This window comes from Squalius cephalus, assembly GCF_949319135.1.
Source record: "Squalius cephalus genome assembly, chromosome: 4".
Classification (NCBI taxonomy): Eukaryota; Metazoa; Chordata; class Actinopteri; order Cypriniformes; family Leuciscidae; genus Squalius; species Squalius cephalus.
In genome coordinates, this window is record NC_137125.1 from 15,415,569 (window position 1) to 15,430,374 (window position 14,806).

General features: G+C 37.1%; 1 protein-coding gene across 1 annotated transcript; it reads left to right on the forward strand.

The window, feature by feature from the left end:
• Positions 1-1,173: 1,173 nt before the first annotated feature.
• On the forward strand, positions 1,174-7,882 carry LOC307157909 (membrane-spanning 4-domains subfamily A member 4A-like). The gene is made up of 7 exons (XM_079869902.1): positions 1,174-1,379; positions 3,541-3,651; positions 3,749-3,817; positions 5,036-5,182; positions 5,537-5,650; positions 7,184-7,264; positions 7,488-7,882. The coding sequence occupies exons 1-7, from the start codon at positions 1,194-1,196 to the stop codon at positions 7,560-7,562; spliced, it is 783 nt and encodes a 260-aa protein (XP_079726028.1). The 5' UTR covers positions 1,174-1,193; the 3' UTR covers positions 7,563-7,882.
• Positions 7,883-14,806: the final 6,924 nt, after the last annotated feature.

Sequence of the window (14,806 nt, forward strand, 5' to 3'; positions counted from 1 at the left end):
TTATATAAATTACTTCATTAAAAAGAAGAGAATTCAAGCTTCATGCCTGTGTGACTGTATGCCTGTTTGACTGAGTATTCGCTGAGTTATTGTTCATTTTCGGACGCGTTTCAGAATGGACTACACTGGCAGAGAGAAGGCAGAACTCGCTTCGTGTTTATTTTTCTTTATTTGGCAAAAAGCACAGCACTTTGTTTTTATTGTGAGTATACACAAAAATAATACACATTTAACAGAATCGATTGATGTATGAAACTTGTTTTGTAAAATCAAAGTCAAAAGAGTATTTCGGGTCTCAATCCCAGATAGCACACGACTATTTGATGTGAAACTTACATCTGGAAGACGTATTTTAAAGAGTGTTTGCTCATCTGCAATACGTCTATAGGACGTTCCTGTCAGATGTCAAATAGACGTTTAGAAGATGTCAGTTTAACATACATTCTAAATCATTCTAAATCATTACATCTTAAAGACATCTTCTAAACGTCTATTTGACATCTGACAGGAACGTCCTATAGACGTATTGCAGATGAGCAAACACTCTTTAAAATACGTCTTCCAGATGTAAGTTTCACATCAAATAGTCGTGTGCTATCTGGGATTCAACTCATAAGGAAAAAAGCGAGCAGATCACGCCGGCGTGATCTCCGACCTCTGAGGGTTAAGTTAATTATTGTGTTTTGTGGTTTTTAAACTTCTTATCTTATGAACGGGCCAGCTTTACCACCCCTCACAACCACATGATTGCCACCTGATTCCCTTTTATTCTGGGAAAGAGTATAAGCAGTTATTCATATTGGCTTATCTCAGAAGAGTGAACTGAACTACAGAGCAAAGTGCGGTAAACCAACTGAAGAGAAGATTTCTTTCCGGTAAAAAACAAATTATATACTTGCACTGACGTTCTATATTATATTATATATCATATTCTCTGTTTTCAAAGTCTAATAGAGTTATTCTAGTTGATGACAATAATTGAACCAATGGTAATATCTACTATTGACATAACTGCATTCATAGGTTTTTCAACAGCATGAAGACCACTTCTATAATAATAAAAAATATATAATATTTTAATAAATAAATGGGAATGATTGTTTACATTGAAAATATATTTTATATTCATATCCTTTACATGTCTCAATTTACTATGATTTTTTTAAAGGTCAATTTCAGATTCAGAAAGAAGAATGTCTCACACTGTCATACCTGTGAACTCTTCGACGGTTGTCATCCAGTTTCAACCACCGACACAAACACCAGCAGCTGGAACTGGGACAAATGTTCCTGTGCCTGTTTATGGACAACAGCTAGCAGGAGTTTCACCTCTTCATGGACTTCAGACATTTCTGAAAGGCCAACCAAAAGCCCTTGGGGTGAGAAATTGTTCATAAACCCAATTTATTTTATAATTTGTATGTGGTATTTCAGTCTGAGGTAAGGAAAGTACATGAATAAAATTCTAAAAAGGGAGTGGTGCACACATGAACAAAGCATACATGTTTTGTTTTTTTATTGAAGAATGTGACTTATTGCCTTGGTGACAATCTAAGACAGCAATATAAGATCAGGTTGATTATTTACTTTAATTTGTCACATCATTGACACAAGTGTACAATGAGTGAAAATCTTGTGTGCATAGATCTTAGCAGCAATGCAGAATAAAGAATGCGACATAATTAACTACAATAAAAAATAAAATAAAAAAATAAACACCTCTCCACTGTGTCACCGTTGATGGTGATGGGGGCGTGTACTCCTTTCTGTCCTCTGCAGTCTACTATCCATCTATAGACAGATAAAAGGCTCTGTATGCATCATGGAAAGGAGTGTAACAATGATCCAGAATACGATTTTCCCTTGTGTTGCAGTTAATTGGTTGATAGTTGTTTGGCAGTACTTTCTTCAGTTATGCTTTGTTGAAGTCCTCGGCCACTATCTGGGTATGCGGTTTCCTGTATGTTGATTATTGAGTATAATTCTGTGAGCGTCAAATCAATGTCCGGAGGTATGTGTATGCTCTTACGGTCACACCACATCTCAATGATCATAAGACAGACACCGCCACCTTTCGTTTTCCCTGTGAGGTCTCAAAAAGCCAAGTGGCTCAATGGCAATATCAGTATCATTATCCAAACTCTGCACATTAGCAAGTAGTAAACTGAATAGTGGAGGCCGGTTTTAAAGCCGCCTGAAGCTGCCTTTACACTACACACTTCACCCGTTGGACCGAAAGTCATTTATTTCAAATGGAAAGTAGTGCGGGAGCTGCGTTACATTCATTAAAATTATTCATTTTACTATGGTGAATAAGCCGAAGTAATGGTTGCTTCAAGGCCAGTTTCAAAGTTCTGTGCGACAATCGTATGTGAATGTCGTGTGCAGTGGAAAGGCGGCTTGAGTCTTACTAACATGCCAGCTCACCTGCCTCTTTTCTGGCGATGCTTGTGCAAGCGGTTGGTCCGGGTGATTGGGAATGCTCTGTTGTTTACTTTAAAGGTGCTGTCTGTAAGAATGACAGCCAGTGGTTGAAATACTTACTGCAGTCCAAATTCCAAAGTCCAAATAAATCGTTTCCCCCACCCCCTCCTCCTCAGACTCGACGCTCACGCGGGTTGCCAGTTTAAGAACATGCATCAGGAACGAGCGTAATTGACAATGAAATCCGTGGAGACTTACACACTGTAAGTTGATGAGTTTATTTATCAGCATTTTAATATGCTCTGTAATATGCTCTCGTTCATATACATTTTTAGATGGATATCGAGGCTTTTAGGTTGTGTGGAATCTGCAATATCTGACCTAGTTTGCTTGCTCATTTCCATGGCTGCAATACGCTGTTTCCTGCCAACTGGCATCCCGGGTGTCGAAATACTATTGGGTGAACCGGCAGTGGGCGAGATCAAACAGACCAAAACAAAAACAGACATTAAAACACAGAATGTGTAAATTAATAAGTAAAATAACTGGCTGTAGAAGTGTTTTTCAGAGAAATGAGTATGTGAACTCAGCATGTTTCCTAAATATCTGCAAACATATTATGGTATTTTTATGCATTAGTAGAGTAGAAAAGTTACATACATGTGCGTCCACGAGTGAAGGGTCATCGTACGATGGTTTAAAGTAACTTTCCCAAGTTCTGATGTTTGATCTTATATCCAAAAGGGCTTGGCAGTCATACATAATAATACTGCTGACATCCAAAATAAAACTAGAAACACAAAATAACAAAAAGCGTTGCATGTTGCTCAGTGCCATCTTTCTCATGGCTATATTTTACAGAGTAAAATTGTATAAATGTATAGTGTATAATTCACAGAGAAGAATTAATAGGAAGAAATAGTTTTAGGATTTGCAAACTACCAAGAAATTGTAAAAAATTTGCTCATCCACAAATCAGTATGTGACCTAGATATTTTTGTAGTACAAGCGTAAATGCATAACTACAGCTGCTATAAATTTATATTGTTCATGTAATATTGTTCCCCAAAATTTGATACTGTTTTACTTTATAAAAGACTCTTTTGTCCTTCACAGGTTGTCCAGATTATGATTGGTCTGTTGACTCTCCTGTTGGGGATCATGTCTACAATTTATGCAGATTCCATCTTTGTCTTTAGTGGTATTCCTTACTGGGGATCTCTCATTGTAAGAAACAATTATACAATTAAGTGTTGTGTCTTTTATAACAGAAGTCACATATTCCAGCAGAAGCCTTGATTTTTGTCTTCTTCTCTGCTCTCAGTACATCATCGCCGGCTCACTCTGCATTGCTGCAGAAAACAAACTGAATTCACCCTCCAGTTTGTGTTTGGTATGTACACAACACTTCTTATTATCAGGGGTTTAAACACCAGAGGTACTGGAACCCTATTTTGTTTGTACTGATTTTCTGTAGTGATTTTGTGATTTATATTTCCGATTTCATTCCATTTCTGCCATTTTTAATGTTCTGAAACTCGTTTTCAAGTTTTTCAAACTTTTCCAAACATGAAACAATGCTAGCCACTATATTTCTGTATCCTATTGTCTCCTGCATTGTTGCTTGCGACAGAAGGATGCCAATATAAGGCTGTTGGTCCAATCTTGGGAGGGAGGTTGGGAGGTTGCTGGCAATTAATACAATACATTGTATTAAATAATTAATAAATTTTTCAGAAATTGATATTTATCTCCTGAACGCAACACCGAAAATTGAATAGATATAAACTACACGACATTTGAGCAACAACTTAAATTTCTTATCACTGTAACTGAAGGATCGGTAAAGTTGAAAATTAATTTGAATCTTCTTTGGTGGATGTCATAACAATATGACTCCGCTACATAAAAAAAAAAAAAAAAACATGTCTGCTAGTAGCCAATTAAATTTCAGCGCCTAATAACGCAAAATCTGAATGGCCTACCTTTATGAAAATTGACATATTGATGTACATAAAGTGAAAACTAGTATGTGTAACAAATTTTGTGCATAAAAATACATTTATAACCTTTTAAGCTGATATTGTATTTATTATTGTATTGACATTACAGTTTAAGCCCAAAAGTTCACACAAATGCACTGTTTAAAAAGGTTAGAAGGCCACACATATTATACAATATATAATACAAATAAAAATGGCCTTAAGATAAATACTTCTGGACTTCCGGTAACATCATCAAACTGATGGCATCTTGAAAGATCAGTTCTCAGACAAAGTGATAGAATTTAGCCCCAAAACACGAGAAACAAAGCGCTGAGTCGCCATTAAATGTCTGCTCGGATGATACTTTACTATATACTGTTTGCTGTAAAAACTACAGTATTTTTAATAATGTAGTTATTAGATACCTTTCATTCATATCCCTTAATCATCCACATGAGCCATTGGAGCTTGGACTCTGATCATTGATGCTTGGGGGTATATTTTATTTATTTAAATAAGTATTGTATTTTTATCACACTCCATAAACATTTCCATCTATGTTAACAAACTAAAGTTCTTGCTAATTTATTAATCCATTTTATGTTTTTTTTTTTTCCTACCTACAGGTGAAAGGTTCACTGGGAATGAACGTTTTCAGTGCTATAACTGCAGGCATTTCCTTTATCATAATTTCAATGGATTTGACTATAGGGCCATTGATGTACGATTACTGCAATAATTATGATTGTTATTATATGGAGGTCAAGTATAAGGTATGTTACCAACTTTTATATTCACATTTATTAAGTAATTACAGTAAGATCACTGTGTGCTCAGTACACTTGTCAAAAGTCAAGCCTTAATCTGCTTTCATCTGTCACTTCTTTTTTCCAACATTTCAGAAGTAGTTTATAGATCTCTTGCTATTACTGATCATTTACAATGCAAGAAGGCATTATACATTCATTTTAAACTCAGTCCAGTTTGACCTATGAATATGTTGTATTACTATATGAACCTCAAGGATGATAGATTCTGAACTTCTGAACAGCCTGTGTACTGATGTGAGTGCTAATCATCAATTATTTTGTCATTATAATTTGTGCTAATGTTGAATTCTCTCTCAGACTCTCTTCTGGGGAATCAGTGGTGTATCATTGATATTCGCCTTCCTTCAGTTTATCATCTCCATCTCTCTGTCAGCATTTGCCTGTAAAGTCGCCTGCTGCTGTTCTCCACAGGTGAGTGATGATGTGTCAAGTCTTTGACAAACGTTTTTGTCAGCTAAACCCCTTCAGATATGGCATGGAAATTGTTTCTTACTGGGTGCTTACACTTGGGTTCACGCTTTACAAGAACCAACAAGTACTACAACTTACAACACAAATAGTTATTTCTTAAATTATTCACTTATGAATGTTTAAACCCTTAAAAGTGAACTATGTAAGATTTTTGCAGTAAAATATCCCAAAACCACTAGGCCAGTGTTATATATGTTATATGTATTCACTCATCCATAAACATTATTAGATCCTTCAGCTTGACGACAAGATCCATAATTCCACTTAAAGCAAATGCGTCATCAATATACGCCATTGTTATTGTAAGAGGTTTAGCGACCCCTAGCGGTTAATTTACATATGGTAGCTTTAAGCTTTTACCATGTAAAATTCTCGAGCTTTAAACTTCTGTCCACAAAAATGTTTTATGTAAATATAAAGTGAACTTAGCACGCATTGCATTACCAAATGTTAAACTCGCAGCACTTGCAGAGATGTAGTTTGTGAGAAGCCGCTCTAAAACTGTTGTATTATAAGCGGCACATGTACATGATAACAGTACAGCTTTTCACTCCGAAACATGCAACTACTAATTCAATGGAGTCAATTTTTCCCTACTTAAAAACATTTCTTGTAGAACTGCTTTCTTACACATCCCTTTTTCCAAAACATGATTTTAGAGCTAGTAATGGAGTTTTGAACCATGGATATGCCGAGATTAAGCGAGTATGAATTACCTGAGTGTGTGTGTGTGTCTCTCAACAGTGTTCAGCAGCAACGTCTCTACTAATAGCAAAACTCCAAGTTTAACAGCAACATTACCATGAGAATATCAATAGCTTTTCAGTTTTTCAAAATTATTTTAAGATATCCAAATGAAAGCGTAAGGTTCCACACCAGGACATTTAAAAGGATTTCGGTCTTTTGCTTTTTTCTACTCCATTTGAAGTTTATTTATGTCTATAAACCTGTAATACTGAAACTGTCTGTCATTGCATTTGTGGCATTTCACAGTAAGAAGACATAAAACTCAAGCGTAGCGTTAGTTCTGGCAGGTCACGTTAGTCAAGCTCGCATCAGCTGATCCACATCTACCTATAGGAATACGACGCCTATCACCGTATACATATATAAGCTCCTTCATTATTATCAGCAGCTATCGCGTTCTCAGGAGCGAATTACCCTCCTCCATCCCCAGCTCCTCCTCTCGCCCAGTCAGGATTTGACATTCTGATTCCCCTTGAATCAGAACAATTATCGAATGTTGTACTTTTAAAGTCTTGAATTAAATATATTTGCAAATTTTCATGTTGGTTCTGTTCTGTTTACCCCAAGGGGGGTTATTGCTGCTCTTATCCATGCTAGGCTGCATGGATGCGCAGGGAGTTCTCGCCCAGAACGGAACCATACCGCCAATCCAAACTGTATGCAAATTGTCAATCATATTTGACGGTAGTGGTCCTGACAGAAGTCTACATGTGTATTTTTCCAAAGGTGCCGTTTGTTCCACAAGTTTTAACTCAACATCCCTGTTGTTTTGGGCACAATCACTTCCATGATCTTAACAACTCAGAGGTAAGAGAAGCTTGTAACCCCAGTTTAATTAGACTTTGCGTAAAACCATACAAAAAAAAAAAAAAACAGTTCCACAAAACAAATGTATTATTTGAACTTAGTGTCACTATATGTGAACTGGAAGTGTGTAAAGCGCCAAGTAATGGGTGCATTAATTGTTTAATAATATCAATAAGTAATATGTAAGCAAGGTAGCTGATTATATATATTATATTTCTTGCAGATATCTGTGGTCAGCAACCCTGCCATGCATCATCCTCCAGCAGAAATTCCTCCACAATACAGTGATTTTAAATAAATATGAATATTAAAACAGTCGACAGTTGAAATGGGACACGAGGGTTTTCCCGGTGATTTCCTGTCCATTATCTCTAATGTCTTTCATTAAAAAGAGAACATGACATCAAATGAAAAATTACTTGATCAGATAATAATTACAGATTTTTTAAGTCACAAATGTGTAAAGAATTACTATTCAAGAATAGATACTATTTCATGACTTTCTGACCTTATGTTAATTAAGACAGTTGTCTAATCATTAATAAAACTGGTTAGCTTGTTTTGCACAACTAATTGCTTAATACAGTATAATCTGTAAGAATAAAGTAAACAGAATATATTTAGTTTGTTTGTCACCTTTCACCTTTATTTAAAGTGTGTGATATTACATTGTCATCAGTTTCATGGGTCTCATACAGCAGAGCATATAAAACAGACTATCGAGGAGATGCTGAACTCTTGGGAAATAGACAAACCCCCATGATGTTTTGCGAGACAATGCAAGAAATATGAAAAAGCAATGGATAGTATGGTGGTAATGAACATGGGCTTCATGGCGAACATTCTTCAGCTCGTTGTATATGAGGGTCTGCTTTTTTAGCGCAGCATCACAGAAACACTGGCTATTGCGAGGAAGATTGTAGGGCATTTTAAACATTCACCACAGGCCTACACACGTTTTCATTACAGAATTGAGCAGATGCCTGATCTTATGTCCAAACACACCGCGCCATCTATGTCAGGTGACCTGTAAATGCCCAAAAACAGTTTCCATTGCAGTTTTGCTAAATATTTGATTCCATTTTCGAATTGTCTGAAAAAAATGCAAGCACAAAACCTTTTTGCGATACATGTGAGTTTTTGCAAAATTGGCGTGTTTCCATTGGATGTTTTAATGTTACTGTTATGTAACATTAAAAAGTGCAAACAAGCCTCGAAATATAAATGGAATCAGTCAATAAAATGCCTAATATTAAAGATGAATGAGAAATATCAGGTGCTCTTTGCCATCACGGCTCTTTATCTGCAGCAAAAGGGCAAATGCTGGGCTGAACATCTGATGCATATGGCACACTCAACTGTCGTCTGGTTGGTTGAATTCTGAAGGATGTCCGGGAGATGTGTGTGTCATGTTCTTTAATGGACCGCCTGGAAAACAAATGCCGGACGCCAAACCCCCTTTTGAAAACGAAAGCTGTGGTGTTTATAACCGTGACAATGGGCGCTTATAAGCTGCGATAGGGTCCAGACCTTCTGTCAGTCTGAAGGTCTGGCTAATGAGACTATAGGCACTCCAGCTGGCGGATGTGACACTGGGGGATTAAATTAGAACTAAGTTGGAACAAACTTTAGAAAATAATATATTTTTAAACATAGAAATGTAGCATAATTGTCCTAGCTGTCAACAAATAGCTTTTCAGACATATGAAGCTTCTGTACTTAGATTCAGTGGGAAAGAATCTAGCCTTTATTTGACAAAGTTACAGTAGCTAAAAGAAACAATAACCAGGAAGGGCTAAGGCCCCAGAATGAACAGGGGAGTAACTTGTAACTTGAGTAAAATGTGAGATAGATATATATATATATATATATCTCAAAATAAGTTTGGACACAAAAACACAGGATACACATGGCACTTATCTATCTGGACATTGTTGTCCGCTTGAGATGAGGTCAGCTGGAAACAGTGAATACAAAATAAACAGTTTTCATTTATATGCAAATGCTTGTTTGCACTTTTTAATGATACATAACCATGATAAAGCATTGAGTTTTTGTGAACTTTACTGAAACATAGGGTGTCCTCTGCCTTCAGCCCTCCAGTGATCCTACAGGGGACGGTATGGAGAATGGATGGATAAATGTATGGATTTGTGAATCTTATCCAAAAGTATGACCTATTTTAAAAATGACTTAATGAGTTAATAATATTTGCAGGCTATTTACTAATATTATTTAATAGTAAAAGATCCTTTTGAATTAAGAGTATTGATGGATCTTATTGTAAACTGGAACATTGATCTTTTTAAATGTATTATCTTATAAAAGGGAACGTATTGTATAGTGAAGTGTCAGGCTTGATTTCCTGGTTCAATGACCAGCTTTACCCTCATTCTGGGAAACAGTATCAACAAGAATTTGCCTTATCTCAGAAGACTAACCTAAAAACAACTGAGCAAAGGGCAAAAGAAGAATTGAGGACTGGAATTTTTTTTTTTTGTAAAACAATATTGTATACTTTTACCTATTCACCATGTCTGCATTTATCTTAAATTAAAAGTGTATGGTGACTAAGGAATTGACATGTTCAGTTAGTTTTGACGTGGCCATGACATAGTAAGTCGTGGGAATGTCATAGTGTGGGAACAACATCCTTATCTCGTAGCCACCAGTTTAATGCCGCTAACGGCAAATCCCTTCTTGCACTGTCCTCATTTTGATTTCGGCAAATCAGTTTGAGTGTATGCAAACAAGGTGATTATTGTTCATGAGTCCAACATTCAGCCACGTAAGAAAACATGCAATCTACCTAGTTGTAGTCTACTGTGTGATTAAAACTCGTGTCCCGGCTACATTGAGTCATTTTGTCCAACAAATTCCACAATTCCTAAGTAACGTGCCCATAATTTCTACACAGCTGCTAGCTGACGAGAAAATAAAGCGCTATTTTCAAGTGATCCACGAAAACCCCAAACGAGCCTGCAAGGAAGAATCGACAGAAGCAATTTTACCTAATCAAAGTAAGGGAAAAACAAAAAGGAAAAGAATGATCCCAAATAACCAATGAGAACAAAGGAAACCTGACAAGGGGAGCACATGGCAGGATCACATGAGGGCCAGGGAATCACATGACACAGGGCCGTGCACAGGGGGGTGGCCCGGTGGCTAGAGCCACTGCCCCTCTGCCCTCATCGACTGAGGTGCCCCTCTTCCCCACCCCCACCGCTCCGCTCAAAGCATTCCGCTGATTCCGCTAATCCACTCCAGGTTTTCCCGCTCGCTCCACAGCATCACTCACAGTTCACGAAAGCTGTCGCATTAACAGGTAGGCTATGCAAGACAGTGGTTGAATCTGCGAAATTAGTAATTTTTTTTTGTTGTATTTATGTTGGTAATGTTTTGCTCTTGGTCTTCTGGCTCTTTCTTTGATTTATCAAGCAGGGCTGGACTGGCCATCGGGCATACCGCGCACTTTCCCGGTGGGCCGACGTGCTTTTTGGGCCAATACATCTCATACTCATACATTAGTTTTATTATTAGGCCTATTATTTTTTCTTTTTCTTTTTAACGGCCCATAAAATTTTGTACATCGGCGGCCCATTCGTTTTGTTTTGTTTTGCTTAATTGGCGGTGCTGGGTTTGTGCCGGTGTAGGCTAATGCATCGGTCAGAAAAAGTCAGCGTTAGGTTTTTTTTTTTTTTTTGTGACAGACCAGTCCATGAAACACGTAGATCATCGGCCCATTGGTTCTTTTCTTGAATGACACTGGGCTGGCCCAATCACAACTTTAAATGAGTGAGCGAGCGTGCAGCAGTGTCAGTGTGTATCTGTCAAAATAGTCAGCGAGATGGAAACACAAGGAATGTGCAGAAAAACAGCTTGAAAAAATAAAAACAGGCCCTTGAAGCAGATACTGTAAAATGTGTCAAAATATACACTACCGTTCAAAAGTTTGGGGTCAGTAAGATTTTTTAATGTTTTTAAAAGAAGTAGCCTATCTTCTGCTCACCAAGGCTGAATTATTTGATAAAAAACAAACAGTAATATTGTGGAATATTATGACAATTTAAAATGACTGTTTTCTATTTTAATTTTAAATTGTAATTTATTCCTGTGATACAAGCTGAATGTTCAGCATCATTACTCCAGTCTTCAGTGTCACATGATCCTTCAGAAATCATTCTAATATGATTATTTGATGCTCAAGAAACATTCATTATTATTAATGTTGACATTTCGTTTCGTTACACAACAGTTGTGTACAATTTTTTTTTCAAAATTATTTGATGAATAGAAAGTTCAGAAGAACAGCATTACTGTATATTCAAATAGAAAACAGCTGTTTTAAATTGGAATAATATTTCACAATATTACTGTTTTTGTTTGCATTTTTAATCAAATAAATGCAGCCTTGGTGAGCAGAAGATCTTTCTTTTAAAAACATTAAAAATCTTTCTGACCCCAAACTTTTGAATGGTAGTGTATGTTTTCTGCCCTTCATCAGCTCCTGTGATGATGATGATAGTGAGGAGGATCAGTAGAGTGAGAAAGTGTAGAGCCTGCGGTAAGCAGAACTACTTTCAAAACACTTCGGCTATGTCATGAGTGTAGGAACCCATAACCCAGTTACAGATCATTTCCACATCTGCATATTTGACGATTACCGCAATTCACTAGAAATTTAATGTAAACCATGTTTTTCGCCAAAATAAAAGCTTGATGCAGTTTCCGTCAAAATAAAAGAGCATGTGCTTATCTCTTTTCAAGTATAGAAATTGGTACAAAACTAATTATGAAAGTTTCCTTTATTGTTTTACAAAATATGGCTATTACTGTCATTTGATTAATATTATAACTATTATTATGTAGTAGTGTAATGTAAATAGACACTGTAACTAAAAGAGGTTTGAATTTTTCTTTGTTTAATTTGCACACTGAATATGGGTTGGAGCTTTTCATTTTGAACTCTCAAAGTGCACCAGATTGATGAATTTAACATTAAAATGCACAAAATTGTCTTACATGGGGGGCATGCCCCCAAACCCCCCTAGAAGGAACGAGGTCCACCCACCACAGTTTTACCAAAAATCCTGTGAGAAACACTGGTATTGCTATGCCAGTGCAGCTTACAGCTTGTTTTAGGATTCATCACTGTATTAATAAATGTCAAATTTTTACTATTTCATCTGTTAACTCTCACTCGTTCATATACTCACTCATTACATGGGATTAGTGGTTTTAAGGAATAGGAGTTGGAATGCATATATTTAAGGGCGTGCAAAGATGGGTGCTGTTTATGATCATATAGTGGGCCAGTCTGGGCCAAAATGCCAGGGCCGATTTTTTTTTTTTTTTTTTTTTGCCCCAGTCCAGCCCTGTGTACAACATATCCACGTTCTATAATTAGCTGCTTGTCTAATCAAATTATTGTACTCTCGATCAGATCTAATACAAATAACTAAATTTTATGTTGTTGGCACACTTTGTAGTGTGCTAACCCCCCCAAAAAAACTAAATAATGCCCCTTTTTTGGTATGGGCCACTGCCCCTTAAAATGTCTGTGCACGGCCCTGACATGACATGACAGGAAACATGACTGTGACAGACTGCAAATTAAGGCCCTGTCCCAAATGGCGCACTTCATGTGGACTTTCGGTCTCGTGGACTTAAATTGCGCGTGCTCGCCGAGTCTACGAGTGCGTAGGCCGTCCTATTCAGCATTTTAACGCTCTGAAGTGTGCTCAGCAGCGCCCCTTTTTTACCCTTGAAGCTTGATTAGCATGTTGCTAGCTTTATTAGCATGTTGCTAGCATGATGCTAGCTTTATTAGCATGTTGGTAGCATAATGCTAGCATGATTAGCATGTTGCTAGCATGATGCTAGCTTGATTAGCATGATGCTAGCTTGATTAGCATGATGCTAGCTTGATTAGCATGTTGCTAGCATGATGCTAGCATGATTAGCATGTTTGCTAGCATGTTTTTAGCAAGATGCTGTTGCCAGGTGTTGCTAGGGTGTTCTGGGTGGTTGCTATGGTGTTGCTAGGCAGTTGCTAAGGTGTTCTGGGTGGTTGCTAGGCAGTTGCTAGGGTATCTTCCACGAAGCCCGCATAGATGCAGGCTCCACACACTTTAACTACCCAGGAATCCTTGCGAAAGGCCAATCAGACAACGAATGGGAGGAGATTTTGCTTACGGATAATTGTTGACAGTTTATACAAACATTATGGTCATCGACCAGTGGTTGATGTCTCAAACATAATAATAGTGCGTTGAACAATACGATCACATTATGATTAATTAAATAAATAAAACCAAATGTCAGGGCTTTACTGAGGCATATGTAAACATAGTATGAATATTGAAACCTGTAAATTCATCTAAAACTCATGCACATTTTCATTGTGTTAAAATTGTAATCTTAGTTCAACTGTATGTATTATTATGTACAACTGTATACATCATTTAAATGATACATTGATGTATCTATTGTCTAATGCCCAGGTGATATGCGCAATATCAAAATATAGAACTGTAATATTAGGCTGTGTAGTGGACATGGAGATAAGACGACGGAGCGCAAAAATGTGATTTCTCCTGTCCAACAACAACCAGACCGTTATTTCCGGCTTGACGATCAAGTCTGTCCCAAAAATACCTCTCAATGCGCCCTCGTGGACTCGCGCCAAGGGCCCTATAGGTCTGCACTACATGACGTCACCAAAGTGTGGACTCTGAGGAAGTCCACAAGTCAGGAGTGTGCCATTTGGGACAGGGCTTAAGACATGAAACAAAACCAAAATAAGAAGTGACAATCTTTAATACTTTTAGAGTTACAGGCACATAAACTTTGGTAAAATACTAATTATGGCACTCATAAAAGTTCAATTGTGTTGGAAAAAAAAGAGATACTTTTAACATTATTTGTTCTTCAGGAAATGTGTGACCATTGAAAACGTGTAGCAATTTACTCATAGAGCAGCATTAACATCCCTAAATCTCTGAAAATTAACCATGTTGGGCCTTAAAAATTAAGAAACCAAAAGAAAAGTTAGTTAAGAAACAGAATCTAGAAGGATATTAAGATATCATTAATATGAGTTACAGGCATGCAAACTTTTTGGGGAAAAAAAAACACAAAAAGTGCTTTTTCCCATTTTTGAACTGTCACCATTGGCATAATGCAACAAAGATAGCTAAAGTCAACAGATTTAACTAATAGAGCTACCAATTACTTCCCTACTATAACACTAGTTTTCCCTTATTATAAGTAAGTGCTCGGTCCCAGTTTCTTATCCACTGACAATGGAACAGTGAATTTCCTCCCAGCCTTTGGTACATGCATTGGTCTTCTTACATGTACACGATCTCCACACTTGAAGGCTGGTGGTTTAGCTCCACGTTTCTGATCTGTGTACTGTTTAATCTTTTGTTGAACCCGCTGCACGCGGTCACTGTTATGTACGCTGTACTTATTATGCGTGTTGTGTGTGGGTAGTCTTTTGTTGTGTATGTGTTTGTGTGTCTTTGAGTTTCAGATTTT